This window comes from Mastigoproctus giganteus, chromosome 4, assembly GCF_048544385.1.
Source record: "Mastigoproctus giganteus isolate SK-2022 chromosome 4, ASM4854438v1, whole genome shotgun sequence".
In the NCBI taxonomy this organism is placed as follows: Eukaryota; Metazoa; Arthropoda; class Arachnida; order Uropygi; family Thelyphonidae; genus Mastigoproctus; species Mastigoproctus giganteus.
In genome coordinates this window covers 244,705,252-244,729,255 of record NC_143578.1, presented here as the reverse complement: position 1 = coordinate 244,729,255, position 24,004 = coordinate 244,705,252, and the positions used below count along the sequence as shown (strand labels likewise).

Sequence of the window (24,004 nt, the reverse complement as noted above, 5' to 3'; positions counted from 1 at the left end):
GTGCCTGGTTTCACCGAGTTGGCTTGGTGAAGATGAGAGACAGATTGAGTTCCATCCAACGTACAATGCTACTGGCTACCCTTAGAGTTTGCATAACATTTTTACAGCAGTCATCCAGGTCATAGCTGGAACTCTTCCTCTGGATTTGTATGCTGCTTACAAAAAAAAAACTAAAAACAGCATCTCCACTAAGTTCCTTGACATCGAGCTTGATCCTGACACTGACCCAAAAGCTGAGAAAGCCAGATGCTACAACGAGTTAGTGAACATCTGGCAGACCCGCTGGGATACATCCCAGGTTGGAGTGGTTACTAGAAGATTCCTTCCTGATGTAACCTTTACATCCTCTAATTTGGTCCAATCCTGGTTTTCCCTCACAATGGAGACTTCCTTCCTAGTTACTGTACATGGCCCTCTTAATGAAAAAGTGCACCAACTAGGCCTCTGCACGACTGACCTGTGCTACTGTGGAGCCAAGGAAAACTGGAGGCACCTCCTTTTTGACTGTATTCTGTACGAAGACTTGAGACAAGATTTAGTGACCACCATCCCAATATCGGAAAACCAATTAGACCAGTTACTCCAAACCCCCGAACGTTTATTTGCTCTTCACAACTTTGCTATGGAAGTCTTTGCTCGAAGGAGGAGGTCATATAGAGTGGTCAACACCCCCGGCATTGGGCCTGAAGTGGATTAGACAATGGTGGTTTTTTTTTTTTTTTTCCTGCTCCTCCTTGCATTCTGTTTGGAGTCAACCACCCCACACTTACTTTTATTATATAAATAATATATATATATATTTTTTTTAAATTATTTTAATTTTATTTTATTATTTTTTTTAAATTATTATTTCTATTTATTTTTTTCTCCAAATTTATTTTATTTTATTTATTTTTTTTATCTATTCATTATCTATTAATTTTTATTATTGTTTTTGTTTTATTTTTTTTATTTTTATTTTTATTTTTTTTCCCTTTTTTTTGCTGAAGTCCCTCTGGAATTGGCCCTCAGAGGATCCTGACCTACCTGCTGGCAACATCATGTGGGTCAGAGTCTCTTTTGAGACAGTACGTGCATTGCTGGGACTGGCCCACCTTCCCGTGGTGTGGACGAGTACTCATAATGATCTGTCCAGGCGATTGATGCTTCTGGGTAGCCAAGTGGCCAGACACAACAACAGAACACACACAATACACACAAACCTACGACACACACATATCTGGCCCATCTGTAATGATACTGTTCTTCACAGAGATGCGAGGCGGAGTTGAACTAACGTTCTAGGAGCCACCCTTACATGTCCACATGGTTGCAAGGAGAGTGGTGGCAGGAACGTGTCACGTTTGTACTTGCCTGCTAATTTCTTTTTTTTTTTTTTTGATTAATGATGAATATTTGAGTTGTTAATTCGTTTTGGGGTTATTTGTGAGCCTCTTTTGACATTTGCTGTACATTCTGCGTTTTTGCGTTCGTTTTTTGAGGAACAATCGTTTAATTTGTTTCTCTCGGTGGCTGGTAGTGGTTATGGTGGCATCAGCATGGCCGCCATTGTGTTGGCATTAATGAGGCATTTCTAACCGTCGTTACTTCTAATCTAAGCCGTGTCATGAACTCTCTTCACACCAATGTTAACTTCACCATAGTTTGTTAACATTAACATTTTGTGTTTAATTTGCATTCTTATTTCTGACTTCTACTAATTTGAGGCGATTCGACGCTGACAGCCATTGTGTGGCAAAACGCGTTATAGATTGATTAAACTTGGGCAATTAATAACGTTGCTTAGGTTTAAGAATTTAAATTTGCTTCATCACTTTGTCGGTGTTAGTTTTGAGGGGGGGGAGGGGAAGTCTCTCTCTCTGTGGCACATTTTGGTTTTGCTTTTACGCAGTGTGTTTCAATTAATTGATTGCTCTTTTTGTTATTTAATTGATTTTGATTTGTTCTTTACTGACAGTAGTCGACTTTAATTTCATTTTGCTTAATGTTTTGGAGAGTTTTTGTTGGAGTTAATTTCAAAGTTAAATTCAAAGCTTGTATAGTTATTAAGAGCAATTTGGATGTAACAGTTATTAATGGTCTCTGTAACAGCTGTGTCACGTGTGTGTTTATTACTTACCTTTGTTTATCATTTTACCTTTTGTCCATACACTGCCCTCCTTCTGAGGATATTAATGATACTTTGAACTTTGTAGACTTTGCTCTTACTATGGTTGGTTCAAGAAATATTGTAATAACACCTGATGTGAATGCTAAGTCTAATTTAAGGTTTAGTGATGGGGCTGATTCGTGTGGTCAGTTATTGGAAGATTTCATCGTCAGCCATAATTTGTTAGTAATTAACAAATGTCACGTGCTCACCACACGTTCTAGTTATTCAGGGGAACTAACATCGACGTTACTGTTGTTAATGTTAAGGGCATTTGGCTAATATTGAAAATTGGGATGTTCTCTCTCATTGGACAGTCAGTGATCACCGGGTTTTGCTTTTTAATATAGTACAAATATTGTCTACTGATTCTAGAACTTTAATTACTCCACAATCGATAAGATTTTCTATTAAAAATACAGATTGGACAGCCTTTGATGCTTCTGTAGTTCTGGATTATCCTGAAGATTTTTGCAAGACTTCTCTGCTCTTCAGATTGTTGACATGGTTCAAAAATCTTTGACAAAAGCTTAGTATATGTCTTCTCGTAAGAAGATTATGCCCAAGCGTACATGACCCTGTTGGTGGTGGTCAAATGAATTATCTTTCTCGCGTAAAAAGGTGCACCAGGCAAGGCGGAAATATCAACGTCATTTGCCATCTTATGAGATTGAACCTTTCTAACTGCATTATATTAATTTAAAAAACAATTGTGTTAAAGCTATTGCATCTCGGAAACGTTCAACTTCGACTAATTCTATACAAAATTACTAGAAATAAAACTGTTAACACTAATATTTTGGAACAGTCATTTGTGAAACAGTGAACCACATTTTGGACAGATTATTTCCAGTAGATGATCCTGTTGCTGATTCTGAGAAACTACTGAGATTTATTAAATTACGAATGCTTATGTTATTATACAATAAATGTTTATTGGAGGGTATTTTCCCAGTTGTTTGGGAGACAGCCTTGTTGAAATTAATTCGAAAACCATTAACAGAACCTAGATCGTACCGTCCGATCGCCTTATTGGCAAATCTCGTGAAACTATTGGAAAGATTGATGGCTCTTCGACTTTTAGAAATATTAGTCTCAGAATCCAACAGCTTCTAACCGATTTGGATTTCGTGTTGGCAACTCTTGTAAGGACGCTTTGGTGGAAATAGTTTCTCGTATTAACAATTCATCGTTTAAGTATACGTTGGCAATTTTTGTTGACTTCGAGGACGCTTTCGACTCCCTATGGTGGCAAAGCGCCCTGGAAAGTCTTCGGGCAACTCACTGTCCGCAGCAAATATATTCACTTTTTAGAGGATATTTCTCTGATAGATCTGTTGTGGTCAAAACAAGGCATATGCAGGTTTCTCGGGAGATATCGAGAGGTTGTCCTCGCTGATCAATATTAGACCCATTTATATGGAATAAGGTTCTGCAGGATTGGATTTAGAGAGATTTCGAGTTTACTAAAATAACTGCATACGCAGATGACGTTACCATACGGATTAACGGAAACTCTCGTAGGGCTTTGGAAAATACCGCAAATTATGTTCTTGCTGTTCTTTTAGCTTGGTCTGTCGATAATATATTAGTGATAGTCCTAATAAAACGAAAATGAGGGTCTTTGGTTCTAAACTGGACATTGATCGTTCACCTCAAATAAAAATTAGTAACAAACAACTTGCAATGGTGGAAGAATTAAAATATTTATAGATTACCGGGGATAATAAACTAAATTTTCATTCTCATTTATTTAATATTTCCACGAACGTTAAAGGATTTAGTAGTGCATTGGTTAGAATATCACGTACTGATTGATTGAGGGTTGTCTGGTAAAATTATGTCGAAATATTATAAGGCGGTATTTCTTCCTATGGTCACCTATACACAATATTGAGTATGGTTCCATAGGGTTGGCGCTGTCTGGCACTGTAGTTCAAAATTGATTTCCATTCAGCGAACTATGCTTCTGGTCATGTTGAGGGCATGCAGGACCGTTTCCATGTTCCAGCAAGAACCGTTTTACAGGTTCTTGTCGGAACATTGCCTTTGGACTTGATGGTGATTTTTACAGGTTTATGTTACTGCATTCGTAAACAGCGATCAGCTGAAATTTTTGGGAGAAGTATTGACACTGACGCTGATATTAATAAGAAAAAAACCAAATGTTTTAATGAACTGATTAATATTTGGAAAACTAGATGGGACACGACTGCCAAAGGTCTGGTTACCAAAGAGTTTTTCTCCGTCGTTACGTTCTTTTTGAATAAGAAGATCCAGAGATGGTTCTCTATGGGAATGTATTTGTCCTATTTACTTACTGGACACGGTTCTTTAAACGCGAAACTTTTCCAATTTCGGTTGTCTGACACGGATCTCTGTCGATGTGGTTGTTTAGAAGATTGGAAACATTCTTTACGATTGTACATTATATAGTGATTTTAGAGAAAGATTAATGGTGAATATTGAGATTATGGCTTTAGGGCCGGAATGGATGTTTGGAACTTTGAATGCATTACAAGTTTTTGCAAACGCTGTTTTTACGCGAATTCACTGTTTTCTAGTAGTTGATGGTAACAGACAGTCTCTGACTAACTCGAATATGTTGGTGGGTTTACTCTTTAGTTTTATTGATGGCTCTGTTTTTTGGTCTTTCGTATTGTTTTACTCAATAAATGAAAATGATGTCTTTAGTTATTTAAAAGTGAAATTTTAATAGCTGATTCGATGTTTAATATAATATTATACGTTTTTACGTTTAATTTATGACTTCAATGTTATAAATTTTTGTTATTATTTTTAAGCTGTGTGAATTTTATTTTCTATTTCGTCTTAAGATGCTAATTGGAAAAATGAAGGTTCGTTTTATGAAGAAGACCTCGACGATATTTAATTGCAGAAGTATGACGTTAGAGCTCTTCGTACCCACGATTGTATAAGACCTGGACTAGTTGTCAGTGTTCAAAGTTTTATTTTATTTATTAATTATTATTATTTTTAGGAAGCTTTTAAGGTACTCAGTTGAGAGTTAGGCGGATTTGAACTAACGTTCTGGGTGCCGCCTTTATGTTTAATAAAAATGTAAAAAGAAAACGTTAACCCCTTTATCCACTATAATACTGTACCGTGTCCCCAATACCAAAACTTCCCCAATTTATGCACAAGACGCTCGTGTTCCACAAGACATTCCTGTTGATTTCATGAAATATTAAATTTTTCTTTTCTTCAATAAATCGGCCTTCATCCATCCTTCAACTGGACCAAGAATACAAAAAGACAAACTGGTTACTAAAGATTTTTATCTGCACCTCCATCTGCAATACACTTATTGAACAAAATAAAAGAAAAGAAAAGAAAAAGATTCTTCAAAAATACTTTGTTTTTCTTAAATCCCAGTTCCAGTTACTCCATTTCCAGTTAAAAATCCATCAGTTCCAGAACAGGAATGTCACTTCTTTCCAGTTGTGGTAACTCTACAGTTAAAAAAGCAATTTTTATTGAGCTCATACACAACAGAACACTAACGGCGCATTTCTTATAGAAAAATGTATAATTTAATAAAAAGTAACAAAATAAATTAGCGTTCATCGCATTTTGGGATAAAATATAAATAGTTTCAAGTTCAAAGCATTGATCACATTTATTAGAATATGGTGCTTTTAACCAATCACTTACCTTTTACTGATAGCTCACTTTCCTCAATGATTGAAGTGACGCGTGTTAATATGTTATTACTCTTTGTACAGAGGTATATTTTCATACCACGTGTATGCTATTATACGTTGCTTTGGAATCTAAGATTATATCAAGTTGAACTTTATTTACGAGACTTTCATTTGTGAACCTTTAAGGGAAAACGAATAAGGTGTGCTGATACCTTTATCCTTAAAGGCAGCCATTAGTCTCCGTGGAACACTCTCTGCCAGTTCTTTGTAAATATCCTCCGATGTTTTCCACCATTCTGCATGCAAAGCGGCGACCAGTTGAGCTCCGTTTCTTGGCTCTTCTCTCCTAACACGCACCCCACGATCCAATTCATCCCAGAAGTTGTCTGGAGGATTGAGGTCACAGCTCTGTGATGTCCAGTCCAACACTTCGATGCTCATATCCTCAAAACAGTCCCATTCCTCGTCATACTTGTTGCGATGTATACAAGACCCTCGTGGGTAGCAAAGCTGGTTGGATCGCCGTCCTCTCCACGCCGGGTGGAAAAGACACGCGTCTCGTCCATGACGTGAGGAATTCTTATGGGCCTTTTTCACAATGCGGCTGATTAAGCCGGTCTCAGGTGAGGGTGGCAGCTAGATTTCCGAGTCGTCATTGATATCGACACATTCTGCTGCATTTGTACTTTGTTCTTTGCTTGCTTTGCAATATGAGCAATCTGCTTTTGACGTCGCTGCTTGTTGATCCGCTTTATATCGCATTTGGTACAGGCCGCACAGTAAAATCGTCGATATGACGTACATTGGGCAAGCGCTTCCTGATCGATTTTACTTTGCTTTTAGTTTACAATCAAATCCGATTAATTTACTTTTCTGCGCAGCAGCGGAATTCAATTATGAAGAACGCTTGTACTTTTAGATGTCCTCTTGATGCTTTGCGTGTGGGAGTAGTAATAAGTCTCGTCATGCCTTTGTGAGCACTCCTGGGGTTTAAGGAATTAAACCCCGGGATTCGTTTATTCCAGAATTGATATCAGTGAGCTATTGCATTTTTTGCTGAGACAGGTGTTTTCAAAGCTGAAGGAGTATGGTACGTTACCGTCGCCTGGAGAGTTATGCAGCGCAGGGTTTTCTGACTTCTCATGGTTGGCCACGTCATCACTATAGGCCGTCAGGGCAATACAGTGTTTCCTTGCAGTACGGGGGTTAGAACTCATGTAATGAAAGCATTCAGGCTTTAGCGGAAATATAAAATACCCGTTTATAGTAGTAGTAGTAGTGGCATGTGATGCAAGAAAGCATGTGTATGAGCTTATGCAGCACTAGCCAAAAAAAAAAAAAAAAAAAAAAAATCATTCCCTCCAAATGTCTGTCCAGTTCCTCCTTAAATTTATTCAACCTATCAACTTCCACGACGACAGATGGAAGTTTGTTCCAGCAATTAACCACCCGCTGGCTAAAGGCAAATTTCCGCACATCTATTCTACATCTGTCCTTCCTCAATTTGAATTTCTGCCCCCTTAGATTCGTAATCTGAACAAGTGGAAGGATCCCATCAGAATTCAGCGTGCTCAACCCATTCAAGGTTTTATATACCTCAATCAGATCACCGCGCAGGTCCCTAGTCTCCAGCCACTGCAATTTGCAGAACTTAAGCCTCTCTTGGTAGGAGGATCCCTTTACACCCCTCACCAATCTTGTTGCCCTTCTCTGTAGACGCTCAAGTAAATCTACATCCTTCCTAAAATGAGGCCTCCAGACCTGTACGCAGTACTCAAGCCGTGGCCTGACCATTGCCTTATACAGAGGGACAATCACCTCCTTTTCCCTGCTAGCAAAATTCCTATATATCATTGACAAAACCTCATGACCGGCCCTGGCAGCCTGTCTGCATTGCTCAGAAAACTTCATCTCTGCCTGCACAATTACTCCCAGGTCTTTTTCATTTTCTACCACGTTAAGTGTAGTACCACACATTTGGTACGTTTCTCTGGGGTTACTTCTACCCATATGCAGTACTTTGCATTTGTCAAGGTTGAACTTTAGTTGCCACTTCTTAGCCCATCTGCCCAAATTATCTAGATCCTGTTGCAGTAGCACACTGCCATTACTGTCATTAACAACCCTGCCAACCTTTGTATCATCTGCAAACTTCGAAATTAAGCCTGATATACCTTCATCAATATCATTGATAAATACACAAAACAACAGTGGACCTAACACCGAACCCTGTGGGACTCCACTAATAACATTAGTCCATGAAGAGCAGCACCCATTGATTACCACCCTCTGTCTTCTCCCACTTAACCATCCTTTTATCCATTGTAGCAACTTATCCTTAATACCATTCTGCTCCAATTTGTACAATAGTCTTCCATGCGCAACAATGTCAAAAGCTTTCCTGAAATCCAAATATATGATATCAAAATTATTTTTCGCATCCAGTTCCTTTGTGACCACATCATAATAACCAATCAAATTTGTGAGACAAGACTTTCCCTTAACAAACCCATGCTGTGTCTGAATTATTGCTGCAGTCTTGTCTAGATGATCCTGCAATGCATCTTTAACCAGTGACTCCATTATTTTACCCGGAACAGAAGTTAAAGTAACTGGTCTGTAATTACTCTTGTCACCCTTCGATCCCCCTTTGTGAATTGGGGATACATTTTCACACCTCCACTCCGTGGGAAACTCCACTGAGTCAAGGATGCTCTCATAATTATGGCTAAGGGTTTGCTTAGTTGCTTTGCCGCCTCCTTTAAAATAACTGGATAGATCCCATCCACCCCAGGTGCTTTTCTTACGTTTAACTTCAACAATTTCTCCTCCACTTTACTCTCAGTTATTACAAAATCATTAAGTATCCTGCTACAATTTGATAACCTTCTGCCATTTTCAAACCTTAATAATTCCTCACGTGTGAATGTCGATGCAAAATACTCAGATGCAGATAAAAGAACCTACTGGTTCCTTTATCTACAAATTCCTAATACACGAATGATCACTGCTGATAACCAGATCAAGAGTGTTACTTTCTCTGGTTGCCTCTCGAACATGCTGCTGCAGGAAACAATCATCCAATAAATCCACAAAAGTCTGACTAGTGTGTGAGTGACCAACCCACAAGTTCCAGTCAATATCTGGGAATTTATAATCCCCCATTTTAAGACATTCTGATTTACTGGCCCACTCTATTTCTCTGTACAATTGTTCATTGTACTCATTCGAGTCATTAGGCCTATAACACACTCCTACTCTTATTTTTGCTTTTGCAGTGCTTATGTCACACCAAACAAGTCAACATTGCATTGTCCACCCACATCAACTGGATGCACTTCTTTTGATTTTATGTGTTTCTTAACTAATAGCATAACCCGTCCTCCATTCCTATCCTTTCTGTAGACGTTGTACTCCCCAAATGCCAGTTCTGCCTTCCTTATATCTGTGTGACACCATGTCTCTGAAATCCCAACAATATCCGCCTTTCATGTATTAGTAACGGCCCCATGGTGCAAGAAAGCCTATGGCTTATGCTGCACCAACCAAAAAAAAAAAAAAAAAAATCCGAACAAAACAATGATAAAAACAAAAAAAAATAAAATAAAATAAAATAAATAACCAAATAATAATAATTAAGAAAAAAAAAAAAAAAAAGGAAATTAAACCTATCATCCTATGCGCTTCACTTACCCGAAAAAAAAAAATTACTATATTAGGGTTACCCTTAAATGATTACATTAACCCGTATTCGTATCTGTAAATTGCGTGTGTTCTCTAGTCGATTTGCCTGTTTTGCTGGACGAAAAAACCCCAGTTTCTGAGGGAAAAAAACCTTGCTCCCTACGCCTGACACCAACTAACTCAGCCACGGAGTGAAAAAAGCCCACTAAAGGACGGTGACAATACCACTGTGCTACCCACGCAGTCCCTTACCCGAAAGTACTATCCAGATGACCTTTGAATTTCCCCAAACTGTCGGCCTCTACCACCCATGAAGGCAACTTATTCCAGTAATTTATAACTCGCTGGCTAAAATAAAACTTCCTGCAGTCCAATCTAAACATTTCCCCGCGTAACTTGAACTTATCTCCCCTAGTTCTAGCATCATTTATAATCTTGAAAATTTCGTCCTCATTCATTTTACTGATGCCTCTCAGAGCCTTAAACACCTCAATCAAATCTCCTCTAAGGTGTCTAGTTTCCAAACTCTGCAACCCACATATTCGAATTCTTCATAAGGACGCCCTTTTGCCGATCTCACCAGGCGAGTTACCCTTCTTTGCACCCTTTCAAGAAGCTCAATGTCTTTCTTTAGGTGCGGTCTCCATGCTTGAACACAGTATTCCAAGTGTGGTCTAACATAATGGGATTATCACGTCCCTATCTCTACTTGCAAAAGTTCGATAGATCATCGATAGGACACCATGGGCCTTCCTTGCAACCTGTTTACAATGCTCAGAGAATTTCATGTCTGACCGTATCGTAACACCCAAGTCCCTTTCCTCCAGTACTGGGTTTAGTTGAACTCCACCAAGTGAATAAGTTATTTTGGGATTACTGTTTCCCAGGTGTAATACCTTACACTTTGTTGGATTAAAGCACAGCTGCCATTTTTCTGACCATTCTTGAAGTCTATCTAGGTCTCTCTGAAGAAGCTCAGCTTGACAGTGATCATTAACTACTCTACCAATTTTAACATCATCTGCAAATTTAGACATCACGCCCTCTATCCCTTCATCAATGTCGTTTATGAAAATTAAAAATAACAGTGGTCCTAATACTGATCCTTGGGGAACCCCACTTCTTACATCAACCCAATCTGAGGAATAGCCATTTATCACAACCCTCTGCCTCCTGCCCTGAAGCCATCCTTCTATCCATCTAAGGATTTTCCCAGTGATTCCAACCTGTTCCAGCTTATAAAGCAACCGCTCATGTGGGACTGAGTCAAAAGCTTTGCTGAAATCTAAATAAACTATGTCGAAATTATTCCCTAAGTCCAGCTCGTGAGTGACCCTTTCGAAATAGCGAACCAGATTTGTGAAACATGATTTTCCTTTACAAAACCATGCTGAATATCCTTGAGAATTTCAATTCGATCCAAATGATCCTGAATTCCACCCTTGATCATTGCCTCCATGATTTTCCCTACCACTGAAGTCAGACTGACAGGTCGATAATTTCCCACTTCACTTTTAGAGCCACCCTTATGTATGGGAGATACATTTGCACTTTTCCAATCCAAGGGAATCTCCCCAGAGTCTAGTGATGCTCGCATAATTAGTTTTAATGGTTCAATACACTCGTTTGCCGCCTCTCTTAAGATTATAGGGTATATTCCATCAACTCCAGGAGCTTTACTGGCCTTGTAGGCTCGAACGTTTTTTCATTAAATAATCTTGGGAAATTTCAATATCATTAATTACATATTTTTCAACTTCGCTCCCACAATTTCCCATTGCCACAAAAGGCTTTTCATTTGTAAATATCGATGCAAAATAATTGTTGAGTTCATCTGCAACGGCAGCTGGTGTATTTATTACTATCCCCTTTCCCTTACGTAAAGGTCCGATCTGGTTTGTCCTGCTCTTCTTGGCATTTATATATGTGAAGAATTCTTTATCCCCCCTCTTTGCTCTGTTTGCTAGTGATTTCTCATAAACTGCCTTTGCCTGTCGAACCTTTTCTGTGGCTCTATTACACATCACCTTGTAGCTGGTATAGGCTTCAGTACTTTTTATTGTTCTGTAACCTTTCCATGCCACCTTTTTCTGCTCAAGTAATGCGGCAACTTCAGTATTCATCCAACTTGGAACCTTCCTCGTGGAGTATTTGTTTAATGGTATATACGCATTCAAGGCATCTGTGATTAATGTTTTAAAAGCGTACCACAGTTCAATTGTATTCATTCTCTGCGCGATATCTACCCAGTTAATAGAGGCCATGTAGTACCTTAAGGCATTGTAATTTCCTTTTCTGAAATTAAAACCCATTCCTTTGCCTTTTACTTCTGCTACCTCTCTCGTCATCATCCACCGTAGAACTCCGTGATCACTTCCTGCTACTGGTTCCTCTACTGTCAGCCCTGTTATGTCATCTGATTCATGTGTGATGATGAGGTCTAGGATATTCTTTTCTCTAGTATTTTCCCTGACTTGTTGATACAAATAACAGTCATCTAGTTGATTTAAAAATTTTGTTCCCCATGTCGAGTTTCCTTCCCATTTACTCCAATCAATTAGAAGAAATTGAAATCACCCATAATAAGGCATTGACGCTTACTTGCCCATTCCATTTGCATGTAGAGGCTTTCGTCATAATCTTCACAATCACCTGGTCTGTAGATTACTCCTACTCGCATTATACCTTTGTTTCCAACTATTTCACACCATACAGACTCTATACTAGCATGTGAAATGTCTGAATCCGGGAAAGCTATCGTCACACTCAGGCTGCTTCTGATAAGAGCATTACCCCACCACCCAAAGTGATGTCTTGATCAACACTTCAAATTCATCAAATTTATTTACTATACTTCTAGCATTGGTATACATGCAAGCATACATGCTCCTATTTGTCCTAACGCATCCCATATACTCACCTATATCACGATGACTGCTATCCGTCTCTGAAACCCCCAACACCCCTCGCTCCAGGTCGCTACTTATTCTAATAGAAGTTGTGCAGGAATCACTTTCACCTCTACCAATGGCTACTGTTAAACTATTAGTCCTTGCTTCCCACCAAGCTAGCAGTTTTCCGACCCACCTAATACTGCCTCGATATCATCAGCAAATATTCTTGCACCCTTTCTATCAAGGCAATGCTTCTACAGGGATGGGATACACTAAGTGTATCCCATCCCTGTAGAAGCAGTCTCTCCTGTTAACAAGTACAGAACAGGCTTAAAAATTCTACTCCTTGAGCCTTGCACAATCTTTCCTGGGCCGAATTGATCGACAAGGCTCTCATCATATACTCCCTCCTATCGTGTCTGGGCAGAATTGCAGACACTTTCAAATTCAACCCTAATTCACGGCTTTTTTTCATCAGTGACCTGTACTTGTGAAGTAATTCCGCCGGTCTCCTACTCTTGATATCATTAGTGCCAAAGTGTACAACTATATCACCTTTTGTCCCTTAAAAGATGATATCCGCTCTACAACGTCATGAACCTTTGCCCCTGGCACACATACCCTGGTCCTGTTCCACCTATCCTTTTTACAAAGGATGTTTCCCGTTTTCCTGACAATAGAGCCTCCAACAACTACTAATTCCTGAGGGACCAGCGCATTCTGCCTTAGAGTCTCCAACAACTACTAGTTCCTGTGGGCGCAGCTCATTCTGCCTTGAGGGTTGCCCTGTGTTGCGTGATGACCAAGTGCAAGCTCTGGCGTTGATGTGGGCAGCTGAGAGCCTTATGGGCCCCTCAATTTAGATCTTTCGAGGGTATCCACCCTGTCCTTCAAACTCTGATATAGGTCCATAACAACGCTGAGTTGTCGCCTGATTTCCTTACACTCCTTACATCGCGCACACACAAAGACGTCCCCCATGGCAATATCATGTTCCGTTCCAGATGGTTCGGCAAACATTTCACAAGCCGCACATTTTTTTAGGCTGTGATGCGTTGGAGAATCGCCCCCTCTCAGTTCTCCCCAGAGTCACAGCACTCCTGCCACTTTGTGCCCGTTGCTTTGCTGCTCTAGTCTGGGGCATGATGTTTTAAATTAATAAGATCGATGAATTTAATTAATTAAATGTCAATACTGCGCTATCTAATAGTAACAGTGATGCGTTACAGCTACCTAGCTACCTCAATTAAATTAAATTAAATGTCAATACTACGCTATCTAATAGAAAGAGTGAAGCGTATTACTGTTTCTGTAATTATACGTTAGAGCTACTTCAATTAAAAATTTGAATTCCCTACCACTATATACAAAAACAATGGCTGCAAGATTCGAACGAAATAACGGTTTTATAAAGTATTACGTATATCTACAAAAACTGTTTATATAAATTAAAATAAAAATAACCCCCGTAACTATAACTATAACTATATTGTACATATTAAGTACAATATAAAATAACAATTAGGCAAATAAAAAGGCAAACACTTATCGCTTTTTCGGAGCCTGTATCACACAGCTGTAATTTTTAAAGAGAGTCAGCGCCCTCTGATGACAGAGATGATGACTCATCTGTTGTGGGCGGAGGAAGAGGTCGAATGACCATGCAACATGAATCAAGTACCAATGGCTCAAGGAAAAGTATCTCAAAGCCTGAACAGCATAAAACTTAATGAAAAGTATCTATAATTGCTAGCTATCAAGTATAAAAAGGAACATGCGATTTGGTGAATTGGTAGGCTGGGCATGTATATAAGACAATGAATCTTAGCGGATGGCGTAATAGATATAATAACTGTCCTCCCCAAACCGGATGGAAAAGACCCATGTTAGAATGCTTTCGAAGAAACAAGGGATTGTTGGGGGTTTTTTGCACAACATGGCACAGTTTGTCGGTCTCTGAAGAGTGCAGATTTTTTCTCTCAGAAACCCAAGTTTTTCTTCCAGCAAACTTGCTGAAGAATAAACAGACAATTACAGACGCCTCATTTATACGAAAAGTAGTTCATTTTGAAGACAATTGGCAGTATTTTTAAATTCACATCGAACCCTGATATTAGTTCTTAAGGTGAAGAAATTAGTTTCTTTATAAGAAAAAAAAATATATCAGTTTACTTACATCGGGCATCCAGGGCTAATGGTCCACAAAGAAAAGCAACGAAAAACAATGTCCAAAATGTCCAAATTTGGACAGCTTATGATTTCGACCGGGCCCTGCAATGAAAACAAATGCCCCAATGAAACACTAAAGGAAACCCCAATGAAACACAGAATGATTACACTGCTGCGCGCTCAATGTCTGCTGCAATAGAGAGGAGATCATTTTTCCAAAAATACTAACCGAACAGTCCAAAGGAATTTCAAACACTGTTTTAAAATCGCAGTCGCAGTTCGCTTCAATGCATGCAATGAATTTCCCCTCCACCTGGTTTCGAGGTGAGCCACAGGTGGCGTATACGGACCGTGTCGTTGGAATCGGAGAATTGAGGGATAAACCTAAAGTGTTACAAAAAAAATTAATTTATTTATACGCAGTACAATTTTCTTGTTGAACATCACTACTTACACACACACACAAAAGAGAAATACTTCTAACAGCTGGCAATTCGGGAGTACCCAAGCTCCATCACCCCTCTATCCATAGCAGCAATTTACCTTTAATGCCCCACTGGACTCCAATTTGTAGTCTTCCATGTGCAACAGCATCAAAAACTTTCTGAAATCTAAATATGTGATGTCAAAATTATTTTCTTTATTCAGTTATTTGTTATTGCTGCATGGTATCCAATCAGACTGGTCAGACCAGATCGCCCTCAAACATATTCGTTTTGTGACTGCAGCATTTCAGTTCCTCTCTAGATAGTCCTGCATTACTTCTTTAACTCTACTATTTTCGCAGCAACAAGAGTTAACAGATCTTAACTATTCCTTCGCCTTTTCATCTCCCTCTTTGAATAGGGGATTCATTCTCGTATCTCCAGTCAACAGGCAAATCCCCTGACTCTAAGAATGCTCTCATATTATGGCTAATGGTTTGCTTACTTTCATTGCTGCCTCTCCCATTATAACTGGAGAGATCACATCCACACCGGATGCCTTTCTTATAATTAATTCAACAGTTTCTTCTGACTTTCCTCTCAGTTATTACAAAATCATTGAACTCCTTGTTAGAGTTTAAACAGCTTCTGGCCTCTACTTCCCTACAGAATTCCTCCAGTGTGAATGTAGATGCAAAATACTCGTTTAGATTGTTAGCCACCTGAGCAGGATCCTCAACTGTTGAACCATCAATATCCAGTGGACAAATCAGATTCATCCCCTTCCTTCTAGAGTTTATATAAGTAAAGAAGTCCTTGCTGTTGTTCCTTAGCATCCTTTGCCAAAGATTTTTCATAATATGCCTTCGCCTGCCTAACCTCCTTTGTAACTTGGTTGCATATCAACTTGTATCTATCATAGGCTTTCATGTCACCCATTAATTTTGATGTATCCCACGCATTTTTCTTTTCTACCACGAGTCTCATTAGTTCATCTGACATCCATTTAGGCCTAGACCTTGAACAATATTTCTTAGTTGGAACAAAATGCGTAGTAGCTTCCAAGATTAGTAGGCGACCTAACTACCTGCCTACTAGATTAGTAGGCAGGTAGTTTGGCGCGATCGTCCACGGTGCGGTCGATTATTTGAGTGCTCCCATTAATTCATAATTTCAAGTAGTTCTAGTTCACGTAGGAACGCCAGATAAAGACTGTACTGATCAGGAAAGACTCACTCGTCAGCTACTAATTTTCCACAGAAGACCTTCCAACAGGTAAACTTTTATTACTATTTTATATTACCACTCGCCCACTGCTTTGTCTTTGCCCTCTTTATGAACATACTACAGTAACAAATCACCAAGCCTACGGAGATAATCAAGGTCAACACAAGGTCGTAAACCCTCAGGAAGCTTATCCCCACAATAGCAGTCCGCTGCCACCCCCGACTGCCTTCGGCAAGACAGGGTGTAAACAAATACATTCCTTTCGCTGACCAGTATCTGCTGCATAACGCAATAGGATTCTAAGTGCTGAAAATTCAACAGGATAATAAAATAAGAAAATGCAGGACGAACAACACACTCAGCACCCAACCACGTGTGCCATCTGTCAATTAAACAAGGAAGCTGATTTAACTTGCTGTCGATGCAACCTGAACATTTGTAGCTCCTGTCTTACCCCCTCACAAAAGAAATTAAATAAGCAAAGAAGACGCGCATGGATCTGCGAAACATGTAGAAACCATACCTCTACTATTCACAACACAGATCTTCCTACAGAGAATACAACGAAAGAAGACAATTTGCATAACTCCAACGAAACACAGATAACTCCTGAAGAAACACAACAGAAGACTTTACCTAACATGGATGTTACTGAATCGACACCTCCAACTGATGAGGAACTAATAGGAGACCCAGAATCAACCACATCAAGCCTTGAACATCTCACCCAAGAAGAAAATTTAACACCTCAAGCAACCATCTCAGAGGCCAACACAGTCCACATTTTTCGCAACCTTATCACTGAAGTTTTAGACACATATAACGTACAGTTAACTCGACAGATCAATTTGGATCGTGCTGCAGACAGTAATGCCGTCCACCGCATCCAATCTAATCATGATATACTAATAGAAGAGATGCACTCGCTTCGCGAGCAGAACCAACAGATATTAACAGAAATCTACCACCTAAAATCACAGCTAGTAAACATTGAAACCCACTTAATTTTGGAATCTCAGTGCCTTCGGAACTCTCCTAAATCTGTTGAACGCCTCAGGTGTCGACATAACAAAACCACGTCTCAAGTTGATTTTGATATAACAGAACTGAACCAGGATCTCAATGCGAATATCCCCAAGTGGGGCCCTTTTCAACCAGTAGGACGCAGCAACTCACCTGACGCCATTAGGATAGAAATGACAAGCCCCTCTTACCATTTTTCTGAGGATATCCAACCACTGAATACCAGAGAATCAATTCTCCAAACACACACCCCAGTGAATCACACCTCATTGTCAACCACACTCCCAAGGCAGCAGTATTTCCCGGTGGAGACATCCAGTGAACTGGCACAAAAGAACAACCTAGCAACTACCAGCAGTCAAAGTACAAAATCACGATGCTTCCAGAGCCAGCCGGCAGATAACTCCCAGAATAAAAACCGGGGTGACCCTTCAAGCCATCCCACCAAACAGACATATGCTAAGGTGGTAAAGATGCACCCAGAAAAGCACGACAGGTTAACCTCACGGTCGGCAGTTAAACCTCCCTCTCCTTTTGTCAGGCGGTTAAACCCACAGTCAGCAGATATGGTTCAATCAATTGACCCAGGCATCAAATTTCCTCACGCAAATAACTATTTACCAGACACCAGATCATCAATACTTCGAAGAGACCAACACTCACAACGCCTGTCTTCCATTTATAATATCACTGCTGTCCCAACTCGCGGGAAAATTTTCGTCTCAAGATTGAGCCCAGCTACAACGGGCGAAAACATCAAGATGATGTTGGACACCGAGTTCGCAGCACAGGTAGAAGTGAAACCCGTCAAAACAAGACGCCCAAGTTATACCTCATTTGTAATTTTCTGTCCTCTGGATAAACAAAGCATAATTCTAGATCCCAAAATCTGGCCACCAGGAACCCTGGTTAAACCATTCATTGACAGGGTTCAGAGAGAAAATTTCACCACCAACGAAATAAACCAATCGACATAGCAACCAACAGATCAGGAACATATGAATCCAAAATGCCTTCAGCTCAGTTGCTTCATCCAAAACGTCAGAAGTCTCACCAACAAACTAAACACACTTCAATCCCTGCTCCTCATGGAAGAATATGAAATTATATGTATCACAGAAACATGGTTACCTAAGAGCAATCACCTAGATACACTCATGCAGCCAACAAAGTACAGATCTCTAGAGAATTCCAGAGACGACAGAAGAGGAGGTGGAGTCGCACTGGTGTTCAGAGAACATTTTCAACCCGCTAAAACTAAAACCAGCCAAACGTCTAACTTTGAATCTCTTTCCACAGTGTTATCGTTCAATGATACCCAGATTCAAGTCTGTGTAATATATTTTCCCCCAGATCATACTGAAGAGTCAAGAGTGGAGCTACACAACTGGATAGCTACAAACTTAGAAACAAACATCAAAACCATAGTGACCGGTAACTTCAACATGCCTACACCACGCCATGAAGAAGCCAGGAAAGAACTGGACGCCATATTTGTTGCCCTGGGCCTCGTACAAAGTATTACCTGCCCAACCAGAGGTAATAGCACACTCGACCTCGTATTCCATAATCTTGACAGCATATCTATGATTACCTCTTCTTTTAAATTCTACTCTGACCACAATCCTATCACATGTGAAATCGCCTTACAAAAAAATCACAATTATCACTTGCCCAGAAAAGAAAACCAACCTGAGAGAGAACTAACCTTTTCTACTAAATTCCTGAAACCAGAAATCATTCTCAGACGTCTCAGAGAATTCAACTGGACACACCTATTCACTGTCCCTCCTGATGTAGCCCTAAGCCACCTAGCCGAAGAGCTTTATGGAATAGCCAAAGAGGGAGCTGCAAAAGAAATACGCATCACCTCCAGAACCACTGTATGGTTTAATCAAACAATCAAGCAGACTTTTCTCCAGAAACAGAAGGCTTACAGACGATGGAGAAAATCAGCTGACGCCGAAAACTTCAGCGCCTATAAAAAGGCAAGGGCTCTCTTCTTAAGACAAAAACGACTTGCCTGCAACCAGTTTGCCCTGGATAAGCTGAAAAGATCTAAAAGACTCCAGAAACAGAACCATAAGCAAATCAATATGAAGGAAGAAATATTTAAAGAATGGACTGAGCTTACTTTCCAACAGACCGACCAGTCACATGCTCCACCCCCTGTTACACTTTTTGGCCCTCCCTTCAAACCTCCAATATCACTCATAACCATAACCCGAAACCATCTGATGGAGATCATCAAAAAACTTCCACTGAAAGCTGTTGTGGGTCCCGACCTGTTTCCTCTGTTTCTAATCAAAATCTGCAGTACATATATTATAGACCCACTAGTCCATATTTTTAATAAAATCTTAGAAAGTGGTGAGATTCCAAATATCTGGAACACATACTTCGTGCGGCCAGTCCCTAAATGCAGGGACCCCAAGCGGTCTCAAGATTTCAGGCCTATTGCCATCGGCTGTGGGTTCCTAAAGATATTTGAAAAAGCAATCCAGCCCACCATTGCAGACCACTGTTTCAATCACAGGCCTCCGTACCTCCACACTGTGATTAAGGGGAGATCTACTAACAGCAACCTCCTAGACACCCTTACCAGAATCCAGAAAGCCCTCAACAACAGGACACAGCTTGATGTCATTTTCTTTGACATAAAAGCGGCCTATGACAAAATAGATATAACAGCTGTAATCACCATTCTCCAGCAGTACTTTAACATCACTGGAAGGACTCTCAGTACCATTAAATCAATCCTGGAACATAGACATGTCATCATATCACATCGCAGATTTCAGACAACTTGCATTACTAATAGGGGTGTCCCACAAGGGGGAGTCCTATCACCAACCCTATTTGCCGCAGCGCTGGAGCCCTTCCTGGCATCCCAAACGGACTTCCAATCATATGCTGATGACCTGAAACTTTATATTACATCCTCTGACCAAACTCAAGTGCGTAGCACTACCTTGCAGGCAAGTAAAACCATACTTAACCTTCAACAATATTTGGCTTCCATCGGACTACAGATTAACCAAACAAAGACAGCTCAAATGTCCTTCACCTGGAAGAAGTCACGCAATGACATTAATCTTACCATCAATGGATCACCCATTCAAAAAGTTAAAACGCACAAAGATCTCGGATTAGTGTGGGATGATGGGCTGACATTCCAGGCTCACCTCCTGAACACAAAAACAAAAATGTACTCCGCCATGTGGGCGATCCGCCAGGAACTAACGGGAATTCATGACGCCGACCTGGTAAAGAAATATGTTGTCCGATGTGTCTATCCTATACCTCTCTACGCCGCAACCATTTGGTCCTCTGCTCCCACAACACACTTCAACAAGTTCCTCAGCCTGGAATACTGGCTCCTGAAATGGCTCAACTGGCGGACTGGCAACCAATACACCATTTCTAGGGCTCAGTTCTACATAAATCTGGAAGTCACCCCATGGAAACAACAGATTGTGGCAGCAAACCTTCTAACACTTGCCAGACTAATCACAAGACGGCTCGACGCCCCTGACATTACGGATTTAATAAAAACTCCACGCATTGCCGGAAGGAATCAAATGGACCCAAGACTCCCACTCACAATCAGTTTGAACAACCTAAAAGGATTGAGACGCATGTTCCCACGAAACACGGTAGATCTGATGAACAATTTAGCCATCGACCTGGATAGATTCTGCGAGCAGCATTCATACAGACGTCAGAAGCTAAAGGACACATATGCAAACATACACTTATGAGACGCCACCAGAAGGAAAATGCCACCACAATGCATCCCGTTAAAGATAAGTGAAGCCATCACTGGTCCTCTCTTACTTAGAATCTACTACTCCGAAGACGCCTGGCTGCACTATTACGTTCAAGATTGAAGAGATACCACGTGTAACAACCGGTGAAGGACTGCCTCATTTCTTTATATTTTGTATATTTCCCTCATGCTTATGTAATTTATAGCAATTTTGAGAAAATAATATCCTTTAATTCTTTTAATTATGTAAAATAATAAACACTAAGTTCAGTACCTGTCGGGTTAAGCATACATGGGCCCCATGTAACCGCCAGGCACATGTCCCTGTCTTAACCTGTGTGTGTAAATATCACCCCCCTAGCTTTTTGCCGTCCAGGGGGTGGCTCTTTGGCAGAGCAATAAACAGATTTAATAAATAAATAAATTAATTAATTCCTTGAATGCCTTCCTCGGATATGGGAGTTCCTTGAATTCCTATTTAGAATTTTAGAGTGCGAGTGATACCAGTCCACAAGTTCCAATCGACACCTGGAAAGTTAAGACATTCTGATTTACTGGCCCATTCTATCTCTCTGCACAATTTCTTATTATACTCCTCAGATTCATTAGGCTTATAGCACACTCCCAGAACCGACCCAGGTCTATGAACACCCTGTGCGAGATTTTTTGATGCGACCTCTCCAACTTCCTATTAAGTTTATGCGTTATAGTTTTACCATTAGCAGAAAAATACTTTCTTTTTTATTCTAAAAAATAAGTAATGTTTGAGAGCCCTTGAAGGATGTAATTCAATATATTATTTAGGAAATAAATAAATTAACCACATTTTGCGATATAATAAAGTTATTTAAATTGTAAATAGTTCAGTATTTTGTAAATATTTTAGTGTTGCTCTTTTGGATCCTCGTGGATTATGGAACCTGAAGCAAAAGGCCTTTTCCTTAGTGACCTAGGTAAATGCAGGTTTCAGAATGCCGCGTGGTAGGGTAGCCAATGGAAGTAGAGGGATGCGGGTCACGTGGTACAAGTGGGAGATCAATTACGTCACTAAAAAGGCGCGGGTAAATAATTCCGTAGGTTATTTCGCGAGTAGATATCGATCATAGTGGCATAGTGTTTGGGTAAGGCCCCACCTATCGTTTCCCACATCTGCACCATCGGTACTCTTGTTTGTGATGAATACAGAACCCCCTGTAAAAACCAAAAAGCGGTATATAGTTTAGTGTTGGGTTCTGCTTTTTTTTGCTGGCTTTTTGGCCGCAGAGCCCCTAGCGAGACTCCACGTTATCCGCTACCACTACTGGAAGATGAGCCAGGCTGTCCACAGTACTCTGGCTGCTCTCCATCAGGGGTCGCCTGAGCTATCTGACAGAGAACAAAGGGAAGAAAAGCAAAAAGGAGGGGGATAGCTGAAGGAGAGGAGTAAAAAGAGGAAGAACATCGGGGCGTTTCTACAGGTGTGTTTTTTACGTAGAAAATATTTGACTTACTCCGTCATACCTCTACAATCTACGTAGAAAATTGTGCGCGGGGGTGGTGAGCAAAGCCAGCAGGAGTCGAATCCCCCTCTAGTTATAATTGTTTATGGTGGCATCTAGACTTCCGTCTGTCTCCACCTGATAAACTGGATTCGTGCAAATCAGGCCTCTTTGCCACCAGGGTGCAGCCGGCACTTGGACAGCTGCTCCCTGATGGCCGCCGCAGTACCAATTTGTCCCCCTCTTTAAATATTGCTGCCATGTCATCGCTCAATCTCCCGTGAAGCCCGCCCTGCACACTCCGACCCTCATTCTCCAGAATAGGAGTGTATTATAGGCTGCCGGTGGCACACAGTAGGTGATAAAGACGTGGGTTCTAATCCTGTGAGTAAGCGAGGGACTTTTATAGGCTTTTTTCGCTCAGTGGTCGAGTTAGTAAGTCTTAGGCGAGGGTAACAGCGTTTTTCTACCCCCGAAGCTTGGACCTTTCTTTTAGCCAAACAGGAAACCTACTAAACCGTGAACACAATACACAATAACAGTTTTGGAATAACCAATAAATAATTTCCGGACTGGAACTCGTTTTAAATATTTTACTTTCTGTCTCTGCTTACTTGAATTGGTACATATCGTGATAGTCGCTCCTGGCTGAACGACGCAATAGGGTACGGTGCCGCAGTCGGTTGTGTTAAAGCACGTGCTCGATTCAGGAGAAGGCTGTTGTACCGAAATGGCGCCTGAAATCAAAAGAGAAAGAAAGAACGAAAGAGAGGCGCGTGATTATTTCATTAAAATAAACACCAAAAGTACCTTTCAAGATTCGAGTAAACCGATCCAAATAGAAATGAAATTTGCTCAAATACTCACACTTTATTTCGGTTTGACACCCAACAGCAGAGAACACGGCCATAAAGATTGCACACACAATCGACTTCATCGCTCACAGTTCGTAGAGGATCCTTCCTTCCAATTGAACAGCGTGTTCTGTCTTAAGTTCGACTGACTTCTCGGCTTCAGTCCAGCTGAGTCGTGGTACCGTGAAACGATCTCGAACTTCGTAAAATGACTGCAGTACAATGAAGCTGCAACGAATAAGCAGATGGCGTGATGACTCCACGTGATTCATATCCGGTTGAAAACACCATCAGATTCTTATCCGTTCACTTCCAGTGAATTTGTTTTGTAGTGGTGGAATGGCGTGGCGCCTACTAATTATACAGCACCTCCCTTTTAATGTTAAACATTTTAATGATATTCGTGACCTGTTTTCTCATAAAATTTCGTAACACCTGTGGTACTCTGGTTTCAAAACTAAGCCCTCGTTGCGTGGGTTGACAGCTATCCTAGCACTGTTGGTAGGATAGCTGTCAATCCCTCACAGGGTGGTAAAGACCCGAGTTTGAGTCCCATCGACAATGTGACTAATTTTTACGACATTTTTTCACAACGTGGCTGAGTTAGTCGGTCTCAGGAGAGGCGATATGGTTCTTTCTCCCTGAAAATAGGGTTTTTCATCCAGAA

The 24,004-nt window shown here is 40.5% G+C and overlaps 1 protein-coding gene across 1 annotated transcript; it reads right to left on the bottom strand.

The window, feature by feature from the left end:
• Positions 1-5,494: 5,494 nt before the first annotated feature.
• LOC150087589 (uncharacterized) lies at positions 5,495-23,466 on the bottom strand. Its single transcript, XM_090372153.1, has 5 exons — positions 23,351-23,466; positions 23,098-23,220; positions 14,791-14,945; positions 14,569-14,663; positions 5,495-5,622 (listed from the first exon to the last, which is right to left on the bottom strand). Exons 1-5 carry the CDS (start codon positions 23,418-23,420, stop codon positions 5,598-5,600), a joined length of 468 nt encoding a protein of 155 aa, XP_090228279.1. The 5' UTR covers positions 23,421-23,466; the 3' UTR covers positions 5,495-5,597.
• Between the last annotated feature and the right edge of the window lie 538 nt (positions 23,467-24,004).

Coding starts and splice junctions, on each gene's coding strand:
- LOC150087589 (XM_090372153.1), bottom strand. CDS start 23,420: ATGAAGTCGATTGTGTGTGCAATCTTTATGGCCGTGTTCTCTGCTGTT. Junction 14,946..23,097: donor CACGATATGTACCAATTCAA/GTAAGCAGAGAC, acceptor GTAACACTTTAG/GTTTATCCCTCAATTCTCCG. Junction 5,623..14,568: donor ATTAGCCCTGGATGCCCGAT/GTAAGTAAACTG, acceptor TTTTAACTGTAG/AGTTACCACAACTGGAAAGA.